The sequence below is a fragment of the Schistocerca americana genome, chromosome 2, assembly GCF_021461395.2.
Source record: "Schistocerca americana isolate TAMUIC-IGC-003095 chromosome 2, iqSchAmer2.1, whole genome shotgun sequence".
NCBI lineage: Eukaryota > Metazoa > Arthropoda > Insecta > Orthoptera > Acrididae > Schistocerca > Schistocerca americana.
In genome coordinates this window covers 461,974,002-461,999,766 of record NC_060120.1, presented here as the reverse complement: position 1 = coordinate 461,999,766, position 25,765 = coordinate 461,974,002, and the positions used below count along the sequence as shown (strand labels likewise).

Below are 25,765 nucleotides of genomic sequence, written 5' to 3'. Positions count from 1 at the left end.
GTTTTGGTTATTGTTACAAGGCCAGATCAGTCAATCATCCAGACTGTTGCCCTTGCAACTACTGAAAAGGCTGCTGCCCCTCTTCAGGAACCACACGTTTGTCTGGCCTCTCAACAGATACCCCTCCGTTGTGGTTGCACCTACGGTACGGCTATCTGTATCGCTGAGGCACGCAAGCCTCCCCACCAACGGCAAGGTCCATGGTTCATGGGGGGGCCCAGATTGTTAATAGTATGGAAATAAAGTGGCACATCGACATCCACAGTGATCACAAAGATTCGCACCATCAAGATTGAAGGCTTAGGAGTTCCAAACCATGCAGGACATTCAGCTAGGTATCCAATCTTAACGGTTGCATATAGGATCATATTGGCGTAATGGGGTGATAAGAACTGATGGAATGTGATGGCTTTCACCTGAATGTGAAACAGCCTCTTGTGGAGCTTATTGTGAAATTGGCTATCCTTCAATTTGTAGCTGTGGATAGGGCAATAATATGTTTTACACGCATGGGAAAAACTAACATCCAGATGCCGAGTTTGTCCATAGGTGGTATGAATTATAGTGTCACACACTTTTTAGGGGGCATAGTGTGCTCTAAAGGAGTTAATAAACAGACCAGGAATCAAGCAAAAGCAAGTTATTTTGAATGGCTATTGACCAAAAGCAGTGCTCATACCATAGTTGTAGTTCTCTTAAGCCCATTTTACCACTCTTCCTTGCTGCGATGTAAATATTCCCTACTGCTCTTGCAAGATCTCGCACATGATAAGAACAGTAGGGGACAGAGCACCTCCAACTTCTCACAGCACAATAAATAACTTTTTAGCCAATTTACCACCCAGACAAACAGCTGACATAGTTGTACATGAATGAATTAAGGCATTGATGTTAGCTGATCTCGATACAACTTCTTAGTACCTCTAATTTCCAGTGTTCCTTTCATCTTTATTTCCTCTTCAAATCCTGATTAGTTGGAGTTGAAAACAAATTCGTTACTGAATGATGGGATAAGTTTGTTTACCTCACCTACAAATGTTCAGGCCGATTTCGCAGTTTGCTATGCATCATCAAGTTGACGCTTTGTTTGGAATTTCGTTATCTTATGTCTTCAAATTTTGTTGCACTGTTTGAAGTTATTTAACCATCCACTGCTTCTCTTGAAATCACTATAATCTATACCATGTGCAATTTGGTGTGTGTGACATAGTCTGTGGCTATGAAGCACATCCTGTCAACTGTACCACGAATCCTTGAAACACGCAAACACCAGATTTTGTAACAAGTGCACCTTGTCCTTCCTTGAATACACATAGTTCTTTTTATGCACTGCACGGTCATACTGCTGTGAACTTATTCGAAATCTGTTTGTAAAATTTTTTTTTACTGTGCTGCAGATGACCTTCTATGTACGTAATTATGTTTGGTATTCCTCGGATAACAATGGTCCTTTACTATGTTTCACTGGAGATGGGATTTGTGACTCGCTGTCTGACAAGGATGATGAACTACATGACTCAACACCTGTTTCAGTATCACTTTCAGTTTTTAAGCATGTATCATCGTCATTGTACTCCTCATGTACATTGTCTGCACAGTCAAGTGTATATGACACCACACATTCCACTGCCTCAATGTGAAACACTAATATTTCATCTGCCACTTCTTTCTCACTCTGCAAAATTTCTTGGATTCCTCTCTGACGAAATGTCACCTTCGGCAACTGTTGTTGTAGATATAATGCAATGTTTGTTTTATTTACAATTGCCATTGTTCTGTTTTGTATTAACACCACTAGTCCTGCAGCACTGTTGTGAGTCACTCGTCAACTAAGCAGTTCAACTATGCACTGTAGCCTCATGCTGTGCTCATCATTGGATACCTCCAGTCTCGCCCCCTGCTTGCCATTAGCAGCCAATGTAGTGGTTGTATGATAGACAATATGTGGGGCACTGAATGGTGTACACATCATTAGCCTTCTGCAATCTTGCATAGGTTTCTTGCAAGGCTTTGATCTTGGATGACATACAAGAAGACTTACAAATTATTGGTGTCAGAGGATGGAGCCACAAGACACTGGACAGGGATGAATGGAATGACGTTCTAGAACAGGCAGAGGCCCTTCAAGGGCCATAGAGCCAGGAAGAAGAAGAAGAAGAAGAAGAAGAAGAATGTAGAAACTAGATTTAAGTTTTTAAAGTGTTGTATAATTACATACATACCAAGGAGTTCATTCGAAGAAGTGATCCAACATCAACTGGCTTGTGGAAACTGATGTCACTTATGTGACACAATCTGGGGCGAAATTTGCTGAAATAAAGAAGTGGTATAATTGTGTGGTGGTACTATTATAATGTAAATAATTAAATAAAGAAATCCTCTGAATGCATGTGGTTTATACTTGTGAATTATTGGACATACCTTCAAACTCTTGTGAGTCATAAAATAACTAAACAATAATATTTTGTTCAAACAGTTGTAATTTCTCATTCACAAAGTTCTCTATCCCTAGAAATTCAATTGCCACTGGATATGTTTCACTGATTAATCCATAAATCCCAACATGAAGGAGAGCCTTCAGGTGTATGGAATGAGTCAAATTATATGTTAACTGACAGAAGAAGCCACTTTAGGCTACCTATGGAACATATACTAAAAAACAAATACAATTAATGCTAAATCACACTCATTTATAATTATGGGACTTACTTCTAGAATAGCTTGTAAGCAAAACATCAATTACTTTTATAAATGGCACTGCTGTTCCTCTTACACTACTCAGGTGCTATGTTTATTCACAAATACTCAAAAACTAAGCATTTATGTAATTTTCACATAACACTATGAGCCTTTCAAGATTTCTTATTATGAGCCAGTCAAGATTTCTTATTATGAGCCAGTCAAGATTTCTTATTATGGGCATCTGTGGTAACTGTAATTGACTGCATGGATTCAAAATATCCTGATAAATTATAGGAGTATTTAATAAAGTATGGTTTCATTTAAGTTTTGAATATTAAGGATTTCCAATTTCCTGTCTCATTCCCTCCAGCAACTTGTTATAGACTCCTTCACCAGTATGTAAAACTCCTTCCTGGTCCAAGTCTAGTATGCGTAGACTACATGGAAATTATTGTTGTGGTCATACAATGTAGGCTTTCACAGCCGAGATTGTCTTCACTTAAAACTTCCGGGCTGATAGGCCGTGGTCGATGTATAAAACTTGGACGTTTTGTTTCCGACTGTGGGAGACATCCTCTGAGGCAAAGTGCCAAACTGCAGAGAGAACTTCAGGAAACACTGATGATAAAGGCAGTAGCTGACATCCAAATTTTATCAAGTTTAACGCTTTCCCCTTTCCTATTAAAATTATTATGGTGTTTATCAATCTCTATAGCCTCTCAATAAATGCGCACATAATAATGAGGTTTTAGATATGACACTTGTCTCACTGCATTTTATCTCATGATTACCTTCCTGGTAAATATGTTCTGCTATGGCTGATTTATCTGTGTGACCCAGGTGGCAGATCCCCTTATGTTCAACAAGATGGGTGTTAACACTTCTCTTTGTGGTACCGATATAAACCTGTCCCCAACTACAAGGAGTTTTATATAACCTGGTGTAGCCAAAGGATGTCGTGCATCTTTTGCCGACCTTAAATATTCTTTCATATTTCCTAGTGGGTCTGAAAATAGTTTCCACCCTATACTTTATTAACACTTTTCCAATGCAATCTGTGACCTTACTAATGAGTGGAAGAAAAACCTTGCCGTTGGGCAACTGTTGTTCATCGTTGCTCCTGATTCTCTGCCTAGAGCGAGGTGCTTGATCTATCTTCTGCTACAATAGCCATTCTTCACAAAAGTCGACTGTAGGTGTTCAATCTCATCTTTTAAATAAACAGGTTCACACATTTTGTATGCCTTGTCTACCAAGGTTTTCATTATAGTTCTTTTTTGTCTATGTTGGTGGTTTGAATCTTTATGCAGATAAAGATCAGTGGCCTTTCTATACACCATACGGCCCACCGTTCTGCCCTGTTGTTTAATCACAGACACACAGTACATTGATTTTTGGATTAATGCTGTTTAGATGTGTCAGGAAGGCATTTATCTCCACTGCTCCATGTGTCCACATTATGAAAGTGTCATTGACACAGCGACACCACCTGGTTGGTCTCTTACTGGCAGGCTGCAATGCCCATTGCTCAAAAGTCTCCATAAACAAGTTAGCCACCACAGGACTGAGAGGACTGCCCATAGCCACTCCATCCATCTGTTCATAAAAGTCACTATTATATTGAAAGCAGGTTGTGATGAGGCAGTGTCGGAATAATGCCACAATATCGGTAGGAAAAATATCCGCTATGCATGAAACAGCTTCGTTTACCAGAATCAGAGTAAATAGCGATACAATATGAAAACTAATGAGGATATCTGGGCCAACACTCATTTTCCTTAACTTGTCAATGAAATGAGCTGAATTTTTAATATGACTGTCATTCCTACCAACATAAGGTGTCTAGCTAACTCATGGGTGGGAAAGCCTACTACGCTGACAATTGACCTCAAAGGAACCTCAGGTTTATGCTTTTTGGGTAATCCCTAAAGTCTAGGTGGGTATTCTTCTGTTTTACAAAGCAGCTTCTTATCATCGAAGGAGAATGAAGACGTTTTCACCAGTCGATTGGTTATTTTTAAAATCTTCATAGGCGGTTCCTTCTGAAGTTTTATGTAGTTGGAGGGAACCAAAATATCATGTGTGTTGATGTCTCTCAGTGCCTTCCTTTGTGACTGTGACAAATTATTGTTAGGTGGCTTATATGTAAGTAAAATCCTAGCTGTTTCCATCATAATTACATCAGCAGACTGCTGTGGAAGTTGATGGATACCTCCCTCAATATTTGCTACATTATCCTCCGTGGGTACATTTTGTACTTATTGTTACATGAAGTATTCTATTTTTTATTTAATATGTAATAATTACAGTATTGTGGTTGTGAAATTCACAATTTATCTAGCTCTTATTACCTCATACTCTTATTATCAACCACAAAAAACAATTAGGGAGTAATCTAAAAAATTTTACTCTTTCATAAACATATTCACAGGGCACTTTTGAGTCTCATTTTTCCTAAAATAAACAAAGCTAAATTGAATAGAAGCAAGGACAAGGAATGGATAATTACTAAGATTTACATATCTTTTGCTACGAAGAGAGAGTCCACCTTATTCAGCGGACAATCCACAGTCAAGAGAGGAAATTCCATTACCAGCAGCATTGTAAAATATTCCAATCAATTATTTAAAAAACCAAAACATAAGCACTATGACTGAGAAATTAAACACAGCCAAGAATAAGGTCAAAGCAGTTGGAAATGAAATTGAGCCCTTTCAAAATAGCGGTAGCAGAAATGCCAACATATTGCAATCACTGGCCGTCAGATTCAAAGATAATTTCCTCATTGTGGAACCAAATATTGCACCCATTAATAAACATGTGCTGTAAATTTACTTGTAAGTACTATGAACAGACATTAGTTTCCAAAATACAACCCCTAAGGAGCTTGCCGATTGAATGAGGTAGTGCAGTTGTTAAAACACAGACTTAATATTTGAGAGGATGGAGTAAGCTCTGTTTGGCCATCCTGATTTAGGTTTTCTGTAGTTTCCCTAAAACACTTAAGGCAAATTCCGGGGTTGTTGCTTCAGCAATGCCACGGCCTACCACCTCTCCTATCCTCATAAACATACTTATATATTTAGTGTGTACGTACATCGAATCTAATTATTTTCATTGTACTCATATTACGATGACAAATTCTGTATCATTGTGAAATGATACCTAAATGAATGTATGAATATGTAAATAGATTGCAACATTCATGAAATTACAAAATGTAGTAATTCAGCTAGCAGTGATAAGTGTTTCTAGCAGAATAATCAAATACCGTCTAGCTTGGTTTGATTAGCCTTAAGCTGTCTTTATAATCAACCAATGACTCAGAGTATATTTCCTGACACACAGAAATCGTGGTAGTAACACCCACCAATAAAGCAGAAGATAAGCAATCCTCCTCTAATTACAGACCTATTTCACTCCTTCGAGTCCCTGGCAAATCTAAATGAGAAAAATGACCCTGTTAGTATATTTTGTGACCATGCCAGGTTCAACTGTCTGGATCACAGAATTCGATTTGGAAAATTACTGTTACAGCACAAATGACATCCATCTTCAATGGATGGAGTACTACTTTCATAACACAAAGCAAATTGTTACATTGACAAACTGTGTCACAAACGTGAAACTAACCTCACAATGGGGGAACATAATATGTTGGCTCCTGCAGTGATCAGTACTGAGCTCACTCATGTTCTTAATCTACATAAATAATATTCCAGTGAGTTTAAAGGACAGTTCAAAAATTATAATGGTTGCTGATGATACAAGCATGCTCATCAAGTCTCCCGACTCAGTCTCACCAGACACAGCTCAGGTGAAGGCAGCAGTAAGCCTACTGCTGGTTTCAGTTACTTTTTTAAGTAATTCATCTCACAAAGACTCATAATATACTGATTTAAACAAACAGAAATGACCCACTAGCACCACTAGAAGAATTAGTGGGTCACACACCAAATGAGATATTCTGTGTAAAATTCTTTGGGGTATGGTTAAGTAACATGTTAAAAAGGAGTCAGCACATAGAAAAACTTGTCAAGAATTTAATTTTCTCTTCTTGGAAGCATCACACGTTGTATTAACCTAAACACAAGAATGTTGTCCTATTTTGCATGTTTTCACTTCTTGTTGTCTTACAGAATTATCTCCTGGGAAAGTGCATCTAAAATAAATGAAGTATTTACGGCAGAAGTGAGTAATAAGGTAACTGTGTAAAGTAGATAATCAGACAGCTTGCACTGGCCTTTTTATGGATCTTATAGTCCTTAGACTAACCTCTGTACATTAACCCCTTAGTGGTTTTTGTTGTTTATAACAGAAATAAATTTCATCGGAATTATGTACTACAAAGTCATAGAATAAGACAAGACTAGTTCTGGTGTATGTTCCCAACTACACACAAAATCCACCCAACTACACACAAAATCTACTGTACTCAAGTAAATATTAAGCTACCACTAGGATGTAAATAGTAGTTTTCTCATACAACTCAGGAAGTGGCAACTTTATTATTAATTTACTTGCTTCAATTTAACTGTAATGATCATGAATTTTATTGAACAGTGTAGTGAGAGATTATTGTTAATACAGTCTATACATATTAAGTTTGTACAATCTGTTTGTCTTTTATTAACCTATACATTTGCTCAGTGCTTGATTTTTAAAAAAAATGAGGTTCCAGCACTGCAATGTTCCAGGGGATGTTTTGAAGTTTAGACTTCTTAGAATGTTATTTTAACACTTTAATGATCATTTTAAAAGTATGAATACAACATTTGTTTTACATTGCTTCAACTGCAGCAACAGTTCTGATTTTTTTTTTCATTAGAGCTACCGGCACAGTGTGCCGGTGCACATCGTCACAAATCAAGCACTGCCTTTGCTCTTCTCTTACACAGTCTTTTGCTCTGTAATTGTGCCACTCTAACATCTTGGGTTCTGCTGTATCATTCTTTCACTCTACTACTGGACTCCTACTCCACCAATCTGCCCCTCTCCCAGTCTTACAGTGCCATTCTCCCACTGCCAACCTGCTGCCCTCCAATTCCCACATTACCTCTGTCCTGCTTTCTTACTCCACCACTCAGCTGCTTAACTGCTCCACAACATTCTCTCACTGTGCCACTTCCCACTCTGCCATATCTCACTCCGCTGCTTTTCTGCTGTGCCACTGTCACTCTCTTGTTTCACCACATTTCCACTCCACCATTCTGGAGCTAGACCACTGCTCCCCATGCTGCGAAGAGCCTCTCTGCCCCTTTCTCAGCTGCCACTATGCTGCTGCACCACCCTTCCACTCTGCCACTTCCCCACTCTGTCTCTGTATTGCAATTCTCACTGTATTTCCACTGCTCTTTAGTCCCTCAACCCCCAACCAACTAGCCAATCCAACCAATATTTCTCCTGCTTTTCTGCTACTGTTTTAGAATTAGTGACAGAATCAGTTAACTCTTTGCAACTGCCTCTGAGAGTCAACTGTCTCCAACTCTTCCCTCTCCCAACATTTTCCTCTATACTTGAAAAGGAAACAATAACTTGTAGCCGTTTGATACATTTATTCTGAAACTGGCACTATACGTACAAAACTGTCATTCAGACTTTATCTTTACTGACTGTTATACAGTACAACTTTCTCACTGGATGGCCTTGGAATTTTCACACTGTGGACTACTAGCTCCTATTCATTGATCATGCTATGCTTGCATGACTCCATTTCATATTTATGGTATTACTGAGGTACTGACTTTGGAATGAGTCCATCTCCTCAAAGCATACTTTGTGTTCCTTCCAGTTGAATAATTTTCTTCAGCTATGTCATTAGATATCTCACTGACTCTTATTATGTCCACTTTGTCCACTCTGTGGTTCAACAGCATCCAAACCAACTTTAATTCACTCACAAGTTGTATTCTGCATGTTCCATCATGAAAGAAAACCTCAAGGGTTGTGGAACAAATCAAAGCACACTAAGTTTGATGCAAGTATGGTGAAATGCTTCTATATACTACCATCAGGATATTTGTATTACTTATCTAAGGCAATTAAAACAGCATCTTGTTAACTACTAGTGTGGATAAACAGTTAATGATGAAGAGAAAATTTTTTATCTAATTTATTTATTTATTTATTTGGTGCATCAAATCCTACATGTACAAGATATGTAGGGATATTGGATAAACCGAATTTTTTAGAATATAATTCTCTTTATGTGATACAAGCTTTTAACTATAACTTATACAGTATTGCTAAACAGACTAGCTTGTTTAAGAGAATTCACTAATAACTGAGCACAGCACAGCCATTAGACTAGATTTACAGTTAAAATCTTGATTAACTGCAAATTAGCAAAAAAATCATAACAGAACAACTCAGTCCAATTATATAGTATTCCATTAACATACTTTTTTCTTTATTCCTATATGCATTTCTACTTTCTGTAACTGAGAGGGGTAGTTTATTATAAAGCTCACTTCCCATATTTCTAATACCAAGCAGGCTTTTGGGCAGTCTTTGGCTATTTACATGAATGTCTGCACAACAGCTAGTATTATGAACATGAAAACATTTATTGGTCTCAAACAAATGCAGATTCTGACTAACAAAGGCCACTGTTTCTAAGATATAAATGCAGGGAACAGCAGTATTTTTCAGTTCACTGAAAATAAAGTTAGTGGAGGTATATGGAGACACATGGACTTCCAAGATGGCGTCAAGTGAAGTTTTATGTGATGATAAAGTGAACAAAAGTTACAGTGGAGTGGTAAAAAAGCGACCTTGTAGTGATTGCAATGGAGAAATTACGAAGTTAAAAGAGCGCATATTAAGTCTACAGTTCACAATGGATGCATTAAGACGTGAAATTTCCCGCCTAACAAATGAAAATTCTGTGCTGAAAAAGCCACAGACAACACATGTTCTTGTATCTCAGACAAGTAAACCTAAATTGCAAGACTGGAAACAAGTAAGTGCTGAAAAAGCAAAAAGGGCATCAATTGTAGCAAGTGAACAAAATATTATTGATAAAAATAGGTATAGTCTACTCTCAACAAATGCTCACAGTAAATCTACAGAACTTGATAAAGAACATAGTAAATGCAAACTTGAAAGAAACACTGTGAAAAGTACGAAAGTAAGATACAATACGAGATCCTCAGTTAAAAATTGTAAGGAACCTTTGAAAATTGCCAAAACGAAGTGTGATGAACTCCCAAAAACAAACGGAATAATGTCAATTAATAATGAAAACGGATACAGTTCACAGAGTGAATATAAACATTGCAATGAAGTTAGTGACTCCTGCAACGAACTGTATAATTCTTGTAGTATGAAACAAACTCTGAAGTGCATGTGCTCCTACTCTCAGATAGTCATGGAAGAAATCTCGCGGAAATCCTAAATGACACGAGCAATCATCTTCAAGTGAGTAGTGTTGTGAAACCCGGTGCGAAAACAAAAAACTTTATAGAAGACGCCGACATAAAAGGAAAAATGCTGCGTAGCAACGACTTTATATTTTGTGTAAGTGGTACAAATGACATGGGAAGAAATGAAGCTGATATCTGCATTGAAGCCCTGAAGAACTTCCTTGAAGAAAATAAGCAGAAAAATACAACTGTCGCTACTGTTCCGCATCGGCACAATCTGATCTACAACTCGTGCGTAAACAAGGAAATACGAAAAACGAATATTAGAATTAAAGCACTATGTACAAACTATGGAAATTGTTCTATTCTAGATATAGGAAAGTTGGATAGAGGTCAACACACATCCCACAGATTGCACTTAAATTATGCAGGTAAATGCTATTTGTGTGAAAAATTAAATTTAATCATAAAAGAAAGAATCGAACTGAAAAACTTAAATATATAAAAACAGTTTGTTCACAACTGAAAGAAGTCCGACAGAAACTTTTTTAGACTAACTCAGCCTTCACCATACATACATGAAGGCAAAGTACTTGGCAACACCGCAAATCACAGTAAAATCAAAATAACATCGCAAAATGTCCAATATATTACCAATAAAATTGAACAAATTGACGAATTTCTAAGTGTTAGTAGCCCTCATATTTATCTTGTGAATGAACTAGAAGAATTACGCAGCATTAATTTAAGTAGTTATAAAATTGTCAGTGTCTATTGTAGAGAACAACATAAATGTGGTGTTTCTGGTATTTATGTCAAAAATAATGTCCAGTGTGAAAAAATTGATTGGATAGATAAACTTGCATGTAAGATGGTCTTTGAAATAGCTGCCATAAGAATAAAGCTCAGATATAGCAGTTTAATAATAGCTAGCCTGTACAGATCCCCTAACAGTAACATGGAAGAATTCTTTTGCCATTTAGAGGAACTTATTGATAAACTCTCACCTCATAAAAAACAGACTATAATAGTAGGGGATGTGAGCATTGACTCCTTAACTAATAGTGTAAGTTACCTTAGATATATTGATATATTACAGTCCTATAATTACAACCACGTGAATTCAACACCAACAAGAATTACAGGTGACTCTCAGACATGTATTGACCATGTTATTACGAACTTAAGTAAGGAGGACCTTGTAGTTGGAACTGTTGAGAACCACATTTCGGATCACAGTGCATTAGTCCTAGAGCTTCAAACTGACAAAGAAATAGTATCTCATAAGGAACAATTTACTTATAAAAGAAAGCTTGACTATCATGCATTAAAGGAAAAACTGGCACACACAAACTGGTATCAGGTAGGTCTATATGCAACAGAAGACATTAATGAAAAATGGGAAACATTTTATAGAACATTAACCCATTGTCTAAATCAAGTATGCCCAAGGGTCAAAATACTAAAGAAAACTGACAGTTCCAGGAATCTTAAACTCCCCCCTAATGTGATGAAATTAAAGAATGACATGAATGATCTATATATTCTTTTTAAAGACACCAAACTGCAGTACTTTTAGTCTAAATACAAAGCCTGTAGAAAAACCTATAGGGAAGCACTTAAGACATTAAAGGAACAGAAGTATGCAGAACAGATGAGTCAATCCTGTAATGTTAGCAAAACTGCGTGGAATATAGTAAAGAAGGAAAGTGGGGGAAATGACAAGGCATTGTGTAACAACATAATAATAAGAGGCAATGAAAAATTGGTTAGTGACCCAAAAGAAGTATGCGAGAGATTCATAGATCAATTTAGTAAGATGAGTAAGGAGGATGTGATCAACCCACCGTAGGTGCTAAATCCCATTAATGTCAGTAATTCGTTCTTCCTGAGGTGTGTTACAGAACAGGAAATCCTGAGAACCATTTCCAACTTAAAAGCAAGTACACCCAGTGGCTGGGATGACATCCCAGCCAAATTTCTGAAAGAATGCAGTAATGAGTTAATAAAGCCACTGCAACATTTAATAAACAGCTCATTCAGACAGGGGTCATTTCCTGACTTGTTAAAAAGTCACTGAAATAAGACCAGTGCATAAAAAGGGAAAAACTACTGATGTACAAACTTATAGGCCTATTTCATTGACATCAGAACTTAGTAAGTTGTTGGAAAGGCTATTTTTTGATCAAATGGAATCATTTTTCTCTAAGTACAATATATTAAAAAGTTCTCAACACGGTTTCAGGAAGGGCAAGTCTCCAATAACAGCCATAACCACATTTACTCAAGCAGTAGTGAATAAACTTGATGATGGAAACAAAGTTATTGGCACCTTTCTTGACCTAGCTAAGGCTTTTGATACTGTAAATCACTCCATTCTTCTACATAAGTTAGAAACTTATGGGGTCAGAGGAGTGGCATTAGATTTGTTAAGATCATACCTTGCTGACAGGAGACAATGTGTTAAGTTGTATCATACAACTGGGGGACTTATACAAACAGTAAAATCATCTTATAAAATTCTCAACTCTGGAGTCCCTCAGGGAAGTATTATTGGGCCTTTTCTGTTCATTGGGTACATCAATGATATAATAATTCCAAAAAAATGCAGACCTTGTGAATTATGCCGACGACACCTCCTTCATAAGCTGGGGCCCTACAAAACAGCTAACAGTGCAAAATAATATGAAGAACACTAGCCTCATCACAGAATATATGACTAAAAATAAATTGGCATTAAATAAGGAAAAGACAGTTCTAATGGAGTTTATGCTAAATTACAAATCAAGACAAGTGGATACTGAGCCAGAGTTATCAATTGAAACAATTGATAAACATAAATTCCTGGGTATTATAGTTTATGAACATGTTACATGGAAGGAGCACATCAGCTACATGTGTAAAAAAATCTCGTGTAATACCTACCTGCTAAAACGCCTTTCTAGCATAATAGCGTCACCAGACAAATCTATTTTGGTATTATACACTCCCACCTACAATAACGGTATTGAGATTTGGGGTGGGGAACCAACAGTATACATGCATAGGGCTTTTAGAGCCCAGAAGAGAGCAATTAGGATAATAGCGAATATTAGTAAACGTCAATCCTGTAGAGAATACTTCATTAAGTATAGTATTCTAACAGTGTATTTATTATATGTTCTAAGGACTATACCGTCTGTAAAAGAAAATATGGAGCACAGTATAATAAATAGTGATATCCATAGTTATAATACAACAAGGAAGAAATAAAAAAGCAACCAATCATAATCCATTTTCCGCTGGAAGATTTTTTTACAACAGACTGCCAAATACCATAAAAATGTTAAAAGGAAACATATTTAAAATAAAATTAAAGCATCTGTTAATTGCTAAATCTTTGTACTCCATCAAGGATTTTTAATGTTGTGTGTACTTTATTTCTACTACTAAACTATTATTATTGTTCACGTATGTACTGACTGACTATGTCCACGACTGTAAAAGTCATTATGGACAAATAAACCATTATTATTATTATATTATTATTATTATTATTATTATAATATTATCTTTAGGAGCCTTTTTTGCACCACAAAAATTTTACCAAACACCGACTTACGCAGTGGGATTCCATAAGAGAGAATTGAGTATACTAAAGCAAAATAAACTGTTTTTAGTGTTGAGAGATCACAGATTGACTAAGAATCTGAAAACCATAGTACAGACTGCTCAATTTCTTTAGCAGCTTTTGTCTGTGAATATTCCCTTGTAAGTTAGTGTCCATCCACACTTCAAGAAATTTACAGGATGTATATGCGGACAAGGAAGAAAAATTCCCAGATTTCCCGGTTAAAAATACACTTTCTCCAGGATGGAAACATAGTTTTTCCCTGTTAATTGACAGTATATTTTCTCTCGGAACTGTATAACTTATCAATCCTTTGAATGGTTATGGTTTTATACATGGGCGTAGAATTTCGCGGCGCTTTAGAAAACGAAACACCTTTTGGAAAGATGTTTGATGTGCAGTAACATGTACACTGCATATTTTCGTATTACGAAAGTATAAATTCGAATTCCACCCAAACACCGCATGTTATTTTCTGAAGCATTGAAATCGAGGTTGCGATGTGTATTTGTAAGCCAGTCATAGCTCATGTCACGTGATCTCGCCAGTGGTGTAGTCAGCCAATAGCAACATCACTGTTAAGTAGCGTGAACACACGAACAGGAAAAGTTAAAGGTTTACATTAATATATGTAATGTTGCTACTAGAAAAACAAAGCTTTCACATATAAAATTGGTCTCTAAGGCCAATATGCTGCAAGAGAACCTAAGCTTTCACGTATAATGTTGGTCTTTTATGCACGTATTACATTTTAAGATGTATCACACAAATGTGCCAGTAAATTTTTTAATAACGACATAAAAGTGTGATTTTTTGGGCTATAAATTCTTCCAAGTGGCTCGTCATCAAAGACCTGATTTTTAAATGAGTCCCAGATTCCCAGTGAAGTAGGCATCGACCTGATATTAAGCTTTTCAATGTGGTTTCGGGATGTAAATTTCCTTGGGTACCAGTACTTTGTTATTTCATGTCTGGTTCTTTGTTATGGCATAATGCCATATGTGCTAGAAGATGAAAACGTAAACTTGAAATGCACCGAACAGTTGAAACTAGCCAATAGTTTGAAATTAAACTCTTTGTTTCAAATACATTGACTGCCTCAGCGGAAAAGATTAATAAAAGAAAATTTCTTCAGCAAACCGATAAAAATAACTTCATTGTTCTGCATGGCAATTAATGCTTGACTGTCAGAAAGGTGGAAATAAAATAAAATCTGAAACTAATAACGTATTTTGGCCTTCCGTAATTATGTGAATGTATTTTAATTGACATGATAGCTCCTGGCCAAAGAAATCAATTTTGTTTTCATTTGACGTGAGTGCAGTAGACAAAGAGGAAACAGCAAAATCACTAAATGTAAACGCAGGTCACATCGAGACTACCCACTTTCCTATTATAACTCAGACTGCTCTGCGCATCAGACCCGTATCTACAATATTTCCGAACTGGGGTAGATAGTGGCGTCCCTCGAGCGTTTGAGATAGGACATAAATAAAAAAACGAATTTTCAAAAATATGATCATTCTGTAGTGCACATCTTTCTGAAGACTCTAATACATAATACATACTTGTCGGAGGAATTTTAAGATATGTTAACTCATCTTAAGTGTGCCAAAGTGCGGCGCCACACCTCTTCACACAGCATTCTTCTATCGCATGTCACTGTATTTCGGTCTGTGGAATTGAAACGCGTATATTTTGTACTGGATGCCATCAAACTATATTCAGGACAGTGGAAATTAAAATGCCCTATGGTGCCTCTCCTGCTTCCAGTAAGCCAGTTTGACATCCTGCCCCTCTTTTTTTTTTAAACTCTTCAGAAAACTTGCACTCTTTATTCCCTTTTAGATAACAACCTGCTGCTTTGTGTGATATAAAATTAAGTATAGGATACATAAAACCAGTAAAGAGAAGAGACAAGCAAGACCGTACACATTTCTTCAATCCTTAGCTCCTAGAATTTTTTTCTCTCTAATCTTGATACAGCTTTACATAGCATGCTTTCCTTTCTGCAAAAGGATCTGTTACCTCATCAAAGTTCGTCAAACGTTTTGCTACATGAAAAATCAAAATGTCGTTGTCTAATACTGAAAAAGCTGTAATTACAAATAGGCCCAAGACTGGTGTGGTTTCTCTGATTACCTATATTTTGTAACTGTCTGCGAGATAAAACAAAATAGGCCTTTATAATACTGCAGCAATTTTAACACATGCCAAATAAACGAGACTGTTTTGGCAAAAATGGTCATTTTTATAACATGGCAGAATATAATCCACAAAGTACCAATATCAAATGCCTATTAGGCCTACTACGAGCAAAAAGCTTTACATTAGGAAACAGTTTTACACTTCATTCATACGTTCCAGTTTCTTAAGCATGAGATCGAAAAGTAGTAGTGTAAAATTTTTATATCAATTTGGAATCGTCTTATGCTTCCATAATTTGTGTGATGTCCCCGTTTCTTCTCCTTCCTCATTCTAACAAACAATGTTGTCATCACTAATTTTGTATCTAATCCTGCCAATGTCAAAGCTAATTCGCTGGTTAACTTCACTAACTCTGCCAGAATCACCAGTTTAGTTATCCCGCAGTTATTCTCTGGTTAGGTATTGTTACGTGTTTGTACAACGCTTTTTCCGCGCTACTTCCAGAACAGACCTTAAAGCAGCTGCTTGCTGGAGATTGTACAACTGGCCCTTGCTAGTATAGCGATCTGGCCAAAAATTTTCTGTCAAAATTACATTTTCTTGGATACATCGAGAAGATAATACGTAATCTTTCTTACCTGTTATTCCTGTAAGTCGTCTATTCGCATTCTGGTAGTCTGAATCTATGGATTCGCTGGTAATCGTAACAACGCTCATCATTCACGAACCCAGTCAACCACATAATCAGACAGTGGTTGGCTTTCTTTCGTTCGGCTATACTCTGCTCAGCTTGTATAGCCCCTTTTGTCTGCAGGAAAGTTTATTTCTAGATGTGACGAGGATTCCACTGACAGAGACATCACGTACACTATGCACGCATTCACAAATCAACTTATGATTCATTCAGAAATCAACTTAGAATGTGTTCAACAATGTTCAAAAACCGACAGGGAGACGTTTCAAAGTCATACAAATAATCGATAGACCAACGTGCGCTGGATACTAGGTGCTTTGTGAAAAAGAAGGTTTATATGAATTTGCCCCCCCCCCCCCCCCCTCACTTCTGAGCCAGGGCTGTTGTGCAACTGGCGGCTTGGGCGCGCCAGTAAAATTTTTCCCAGTAGCACCTAGCTGCTCCCCCCCCCCCCCCCCCCCCTTTTTTTTTTTTTTTTGCTGTGACTGCTTACACATCCAACAGCCACGTTTCTGTAGCCAGAAGCAGAAGAAGATACTACTAAACTGCGCATGCGCATGATCCCACTCGTAACTGCTAAAACAAATCTAATATTAACAGTTGTGATGTCATGCTCATCGGAGGCAATTTGTTGTTATGAAGCATTGCATAGTCTTCCTGAAGCCTCTGAAACATTTTGCTGTTGGAAGACGCTTGTATGAGCACTGTGTTTTGTTGCTGTATATGGTGCATTTCCTTTGCAATTTAAGTTTTATTTAGTTTTTTCTCTCGTTCATGTTTTATTGCTGCAGTATTATTCTGCAGTAGCAGGATACAGTAATATCCTTTGTTAGAGTATTCATTCTTACCAGTTAAAATTACAAAAATTTAACTGAGAACAAAAACAATGAAAAATTCCCGGAATTCAAAAAAATTCACGGTTTTTTACCGGATGAAAAAAATTCCCGGGTTTTTCCTGGATCCCCCAGGTCGTAGACACCCAGAATTTAGTCCCATTGACTTGCTCTATTGTTTCATCCTCAATTATTATGAGCCTCACGTAGGTAGGGTAGTTTTTGGAGGCACTGAAAAGCATATGAGCAGTTTGCTTTTAGCAAACAGCATTAATTCACAGTTGATATTGTTACCAACAATTTCAATTCTTGCATTTCCAGAGCCCAAAGATTCAGGTAATTAACAGCAGAAACGATTACAAAGAAATACCTCTAACAGTTTTTTTTCTAATTTCCTGAGATGTATATTCTCCTACCTGCTGTACGCTGTGAGCAAGTTAAGAGGTTTTCCATTGAAATAAGAAACACAAAACAAGAACATAAGATCCATATGGGACTTCTTTCTAATGCCGTGTACTGTCATTGTGAATATCACAGTACATTTAGATCTGACTTTTGTTATTAACTTTGAATATAGGAATGTGTAAATATATTGAAAATACATATGCTGAGACCATTTAAAAGACACCTACAAGATGCCAGATTTTAAGTATATGCTTTAGTTTTAATTGATACTGGAGCTTCATGGGCGGAACACATAAAACAGAATGAGTTAACCTAACCACACCACATATAGCGAAAGGGCTGAGTGAAGAATAAACAACCATCATGTGCCCCCTCGCCCCCACCCACACCTCCCAGCTACACACACACACACACACACACACACACACACACACACACACACAGAGAGAGAGAGAGAGAGAGAGAGAGAGAGAGAGATGATGATCATGATGATGATCTGGTGGTGTCCCACGACATACTCACATGCAATATTTCAAATAAAAACAACATTAACATTTGTCGAAATATAAGACTGGAAAACTGTTAAATCTTCCTATATAATAGGTAGTGGTTATACAAAGTGCCTGAGACTGAATGACCCTTTCTTACATATCTATACTAAGGATAAATTACTTAATACATATAGCTGCCAACAACTTCTAAAATATATGAGACAATGCAACTAACTCTCAATGACAGAATGCTTGTGTAATTCCATTTGAAGATTCCAGTAATGAATATATAAATAAAGAGCACCATAAAAATCATTACATCAAAATAATGTAGAACAGTAAATCATAATTATGATGTTACATACCTGTGCAAATAACCAGCAGTCCAAGAGAGTTCTAAAGCCTGTCGCATAAGAAAGCCCCCAAAAACCTTGTTGTGCAGGTTACGGTCCTAGAAAATGTGCATCATTTCACACATTTCAGTCATTGTATGCACCAATAAACATTGTGGAGAATAAGGAAGAAGACAACTCTTTAAAAGTCTTTTATATGATAAATGTACCTATCTTGAGCAGATATGACAAATTGTGTTGCGATCACCAGAATCAATTAACTATTGTGTAGAGTAGAGAAAAGAATGGAAGAATAGAGCTTAGAGAATTTCATCAGTGATTGGGCCACTAGAGGTGGAAAACTTGTCCAGATTGGAATATAAAGTAAAAAAGTGCAACGTTCCATTCTTGAGTGTTGCTCATATCATGATATCCAGAATGGCAAGTGAATGTAACTGTCCACACAGCTCATGACACACTCTGCTGTTTGTACATTTTTAATATATGACAAGAAGCATTTGGTCACATACTGCAAAGAGTTAAGGCACGTAGTCAGGCAAACATACAGTTTTGAAAATTAGATTGGAGTCTCCTGTTATCATAACACAATTGTAGTAATTCAAAGACTGGTGGTTCAAACCCAACAGGTCAAGGGAAATTTTTCCGATATTTGCCATATTAACTTTTCATAACATTTATTAATGTGAATGATTCTTAGCTCTCAAATTGTTTCAATAATACATGAAACAATGTTAATCATTCTCAGAATGTAACTACTGATATCATAAAATGTTCATCACTATCTCTACTGTTACGAAGTCTTTTCTGTTCCAAACTTCTGTCTTATTTCATCATCTCCATATATTTCAATATCTAAAGAATAATAAATAAGCTCTTTTTTAGACTGGGAAAATAGAAAAAAATTAATTTTTGAATTTGCTTAATACAAAAACAAAAAGACTTGCTGTTTCTTGAACTTGGAAAAAAAGTGAACATAAAAATAAGAAGAATGATTACAAAATGTGAGATAAGTTGTGAAAGATAACTTTGACAAGTAGGCTGCATACATATAGGCACACGACACAAATGCACACAAAATAAATCTAAATATGAGTAGAAAATGTATACTACTCATCACTAAAAGAGTCAAGGTTGTGAAACACGATTGACAGGCAACATTCTCGCAATGTAGTATTTGTTTAAGATGGGAACATACTGACTAAAAAGGACTTGCAATACGGCGGCCGAACTTCCCCGCATGGGGCCACCTGGCCAACAATGCCATACGATCATTTCATTCACTGACTAAGAGTGTTATTCAAAAATAAGAGTGAAAAGACAGACTCATGCTTTAGGTTAGAACAAAATTCTCACAAATATTAATACCTAATTATTGTGACAATTGCCACGAACGGCTTTGTAAATCCTGGACATTTAGTTGGAGAGCCCTTGTGGAATTGAAGCAATATGAGAAGTTGTTTCTGCTTGCTCTAAATTAAATAGAGTCTTATACAAAACAGAGCAATAACACATGCAGAAACTATCAGTAAAACTTGATGAAAAGACAAATGAGTTTGGAAAGACAGCAGTAAAACCATTAATGACATAGCACACCTTTGAGTTACTTGTAACTATGAATATACATACTTACTTCGGGGTGACTAAAAACAATATTGCTGAGTTGTGCATCTTCCATCCATAAGCTCCTGGGAGGCAGAATTCTTTTGTGGAACGACATTCTATGTAGATCAATTGTTTTCAGGAAAAGGTCATGGATTAATCTCTGCTCATTAACATCTGGTGTCATTTTGAAAAGTGATTCCTGCTGTACTTTTACACGTCGTTTCTTCCTTACTGAAACACATGGCATATACAAAAATGATTCTTTTACTCTGCAACTATGTTATAAACACATAACAGAGGACTCTGTAGATGTTTAAAGTGTTGTTCCATATTAAATTAAATTTAGCACTAATGACAGAGTTCTCACTGAAAATTAATGAGACATTTGAGAGAAAGCAGATATACATAACTTGCTTTTCCAAACATTTCTTCCTTGTTTACACTGAGTACTAGTACATCTACCTGCACTTACCTTCCTTCAGCATTTATAAATAAGACAGATGACTACATTCAGCAGGCAGCTGGAAAGTTTTACATCAAAATGCATGAGGTGCAATGCAAATGGAATATAGTAACAAGTAATGCCCATGTGTACTTGATGATTTTTACAGCAGCCAATGAAGTTATTATCGACTGAGAACTTGCCTACTTCGCAAAAGGACTGAATATGGCTTACTACACTGCTTATCAGAAACTAAGATGCAGGGATAAATACCGCTTGCTCCATTTTTATTTTCTGTCTGCCTTAGGTTTTTACCTTTTCTATCTTTCATTCCTGTTCTAGCTTTTCAGCTCTTGCTCTTCTTCTACTAAAAGTATAAAGACATGTGTGAAAGTTAACCAGAGAATGAGCAAGAGCTTGAAAGCTAGTGGAAATATTGTTTTCTGTTGCAGATTTCTATGCAGAACACATCAATCAGTCATAGGTAAATGGTTGCCTTTCCTTTCTTTGATGTATTATTCCACCCAGAAACATCAATTGTAGTTTATAATTTTAGGTGTTCTTAATTGGAGACTCAATATTTGTGATGACTTTAATATTGTCTTCCTGTGGGGGAGTGCATACCAAGGACATCTATAATTGTTGACATCCATTTTTTGCTTAGGCCTAACACTAAGCTCCCAAAAAAGGTTGAAAATCACACTGCAACACAAGATAATGATAAATTGTTCTCAGAACCAAATACTTTTAGTTAATTAGCTGTAAATGTGAAAGTAAATGGTTTATCTAACAACAGTGTCAAATATTCTGAATAAAACATGTAAAACAGGTAGCCAAAGATCATAAGATAAAAATATTGTGAAATGGAATCATGACCAATACATTCCAGTCTGTAACTAAGAGTTCAAACTCTTGACATCAGTATTACAAATTTCCTTTGTCTGTTATCAAATAAGTAAAACACGCAAAAAAATATAACATGATGAATTAAGTAAAAACAATCTGGGAATTACTATACCAGGGAAAGGAAACAGTGTTGAAAGTGTTCCTGATTTTGCAGACAATCTGTGACAGAAGTTATGATTAACAGAAATCACTGGCCACCAAATTCTATCATTACATCTTCACAATGACAAAAAAATGGCATCTGTTAACAGACAACTAAATACAGATAGAGTAGTTATATACCATCAACAGTTTATTCCATCAACAGCCATTAATTAAAAAAAATAAAAGAATACAGCGTCTCATGATGTTATAAAATTAATTTTGTTGCAAATTGTAGTAATTCTTTTAGTTGTAGTGGTGTTGAAATCAGAGAGTGGAAATCTTGTACTGACTTGATAGCAAACTTTTATCCTGTCTTTGTAATTAGTCAACAATTCTAGGCATGTTTCCTGATAAACTTAAAAATGGGTTAGTGATGTTCTCATATAAAAATAGAGATCTCCCGTTAGTGACCCCTTTTACTCACTACAGTCTCTTCAAATTGTGTTGAGATAGTAGCACAACATATCAACTGCCTCTCATATTGGCTTCTCAAAATAGTTATCTACAGTAAGATATACATGATCTCAGAAATGAAGTCCTTTCAGAGCTGAACTATTAAAACCTGATTGTTGGGTATATTCTATGAACTAGTCAACAACTTTGCTTGTGTAAGGTATAAAATTCTACTACAGAAACTGAAGTTATGGCTTTCCCTTTACCTGTTTTACCACCATAATGGAAATCAGATGGTCACATGGATAAACTGCACTACAGTAATAAAATTAACCTCAGAATAGGGAAACCATGAGATCCAGAATGTTTAATACTGGGTGTGGTCCTTTTCTAACCTACATAAATGATATTCTGGTGATTTTAAGAGGGCTGTTCAAAAACGGAAATGTTTTCTGATTATGCAAGCATACTAATTAATTATCCAAACTGAACTGTAACAGACACAGTACATATATATATATGACAAGGCCCACTCATGGCTCACAATAGACAGAAATATTACAAATGATGTAGGAAAAGTAGCAGTTTATTTAAATGGCTGTTTTTCTTCTAATATATGAGGTAATCTAATAGTAGTTACCATAATTATCAGTGCGAGTAGATTAGTAATAGCCATAATTTGTTGTCTGTATACTTTAGAGCAGCAGTTGTTGCTGCTGCTTGTTAATGTATAATTTGACTTGTTCCACATCCCTGACAGCTCTTGTTCATGATGGGATTTACAGAACATGATATGTGAATTAAACAGATGAGTGACTTTAATAACACAAAGACTCACGTATACAATTTAAAGAAAAATATAGCATGCTGGGACCTCAAAGAGGTAGTAGTGACCATACACTAAATGATACACTATGTTTAAAAGTTCCTATAATCCAAGTGGGCAACAATATAAATTTTATACTACACATATAGTTAAACTGATTAAGAAACTCAGCAAAGTGTGAGCTTGTCTTTTATCCTTATATTCCCTATTCTCTACTTGAATTGTAGGAAAATGCAATTATAATTAATAAGTTATTTATCCAGAAAAATTGAGCAGTAAGAATATAGTGTAAAGTAGGTAACTGCACATCTTGCACACACATCTTCAGATATCTAACACGCATTTCCGTACATGGTTCCAGTTGAACTATGATTTTTTGATGGAGGACATTGAAAAAATTCAGAAAAGGGCAGCTCATTTTGCATTATCATGAAATAAGGGAGAGAATGCCCAGATATGATACACGAATTGGGATAGCGGTCATTAGAACACAGGCATTTTTTACTGTGGGAAGACCTTCTGACGAAATTTCAATCACCAACTTTCTCCTTAGAGTGTGAAAATATTTTGTTGGTGTCCACCTACATATGGAGAAATGACCACGATAATAAAATAAGAGAAACCAGAGCTCACGTGTTAAGATTGATAAGTTCATTTTTCCTGCGCACTGCTCAAGAGTGGAACAGTAGAGAAGTAGCTTAAAGGTGATTTGATGAACCCTCTGTCGGCACTTAATTGTGAACTGCAAAGTAATCATACAGATGTATATTTTTCAACTTAACCAACTTCTGACATGATAAACCACAGTACTCTTCTAGACAACATGTTCTTTGTGGTGGCCATTTATGCAGCAACTATAAATAAATTGCTGTAGCTTACAAGACAAATGCCTTTTACATGCTCCAGGTTGATTTCTTTATTTCATTTATGTGCCTAGACACATTTTGCCTTTTTAACAAGGCATTTACAATAAGTGTCACATCAGTGTCTAATTAAATTATTTGAAACTCGGGCAGCTTTCCTTCTCGTGAAAAACTAGTTGAAAGCCTCCAAATTTTGATGTAGTCACTGGGTTTCCATAACATAAGACTTAACATCACATAAATTATTAAAGCTTTATGGTCACAGAACCTTGTGCTGAACGCTTTTACTGACCACTTAAATTCTATTTATCAATCAGGAATTGATCCAAGTCTGGCTGACTGGTTGGTGTTATTCTTATTACGAGGTTTACAGTAAGATTATATTATCTGATAAGACTGACAAGAATGGCTCTCTATTTACATTTAATGAGAAATTCTATTTTAAAGCCACCACAAACTATAACATCACATCTTGTTGCACTTACTTTATTTTGGGATCATTCCATTTTTTCCAGAAATATCCTTAATTTGTCTGATGGAGAATGTTATACTACAGCTATTATCAAATGTAACTTTAGAATTTTAATCACTGCCTCCTTGAAGTCTTTTTCACTGCTTTGGAGGGTAATATTACCTATATTAGTAACTTCTATACTGCCTTGGGTGTGCATGGCTTCTTCCCTGCAGTGACCACCAGGTTTCCAATAGTAGTCAACCAAAGATGAATTCATGTGTTATTAACATATTTAAATGTTCTAATTTGTTGTAAATGGGCTGAACATTTTGGTGAAAGATTGTTGTTGCCAATTTTCATGGAATATTTACAGTATCACTACCTTGTGTTTAAATGCTGCTTGTCTGGCACTGTTGTTTCTATTATAAAGAAGTTCTTCTGGAGAGCTGATTTGTTTTATGAAATAACTCACTATCTTATAATTTTCAGCACAATATAAATGAAGTGAATATGTGCTTACTTGAGACAAGACAACAACAACAACAACAACAACAACAACTACTACTACTACTACTACTACTACTACTAATAATAATAATAATAATAATAATAACAATAATAATGGTTATTGGCATATTTATAGTGATGGGGTTAGCTAAAATTAATGAGATTTGATCTGAACTGCACTAAAAACTTAACTAGGGAAATAAATAGAGTACAGTATGTTGACCATATTTAGCTACTGGATTTATTTGAACAATGGTTATTGGCATATTTATAGTGATGGGGTTAGCTAAAATTAATGAGATTTGATCTGAACTGCACTAAAAACTTAACTAGGGAAATAAATAGAGTACAGTATGTTGACCATATTTAGCTACTGGATTTATTTGAACAATGGTGTAATTATAATTATTTCACAATTCTGTTACTTCATTTGTAATACTTAGTTGTACTTGTCCATTTGCCTGAGTGATACTAGATATTGCTTAAAATTGCCAATTATATTACTGAAAATACTATTCAATGCACTATACTATGTTAATTTAAGTACATTTCACCACACTGCACTTAAACCAAAACAAGAAGTTACTGTAATGCCGGCAGTTAGCTAGAGGCCAAACAAATTACAATTTTAATGACTAATGGGTAGTTTTGTTTGTAATTATTCTTTGATGATGTGGAAAATTGAGCTACCCAATTGCAATGTGCTGAAAATTAAGTTTGCCAAATATTTAAGCTTACTGAAAATTTATGACACGTCATTGAGTGTCATCTCAGAGCTCTCATATCCAGAGCAAGTTTAAATCTGCAGAAGACCCATAGCCTTGATGAACTGCATGGCCTCCATATTCCACAAAATGTAATAATATTTATTTTAATTAAAAACTGCCAATACTTATCTTTCTTTTGTAATAATGGGCAGTGCAGCTTCTAGGTCCCTAACTGTGTTGGGCCTGTAACATGTGCAGATACCAGCACCATGTAATCTACAGACATGCCATATCTATGCATGGGCATTTGTGCTTTCTAGCTCTATCACCTACCAGGACAT

At 36.0% G+C, this 25,765-nt stretch overlaps 1 protein-coding gene across 3 annotated transcripts in view; it reads right to left on the bottom strand.

Annotated features, from left to right (window-relative positions):
• LOC124594189 (acyl-coenzyme A thioesterase 9, mitochondrial-like) overlaps positions 1–25,765 on the bottom strand; it is a 93,976-nt gene that overhangs the window by 10,186 nt on the left and 58,025 nt on the right. For all 3 annotated transcript variants that reach the window (XR_006978149.1, XR_006978150.1, XM_047132548.1), the window contains exons 7-9: positions 20,211–20,413; positions 18,593–18,678; positions 2,223–2,310 (exon numbers count right to left, since the gene is read on the bottom strand). Coding sequence is in view for 1 of the 3 variants with exons in the window: in XM_047132548.1 (XP_046988504.1) it covers positions 2,223–2,310; positions 18,593–18,678; positions 20,211–20,413 (377 nt within the window). In the remaining 2 variants the exon portion in view is untranslated. The remainder of the gene's footprint in view (positions 1–2,222; positions 2,311–18,592; positions 18,679–20,210; positions 20,414–25,765) is intronic.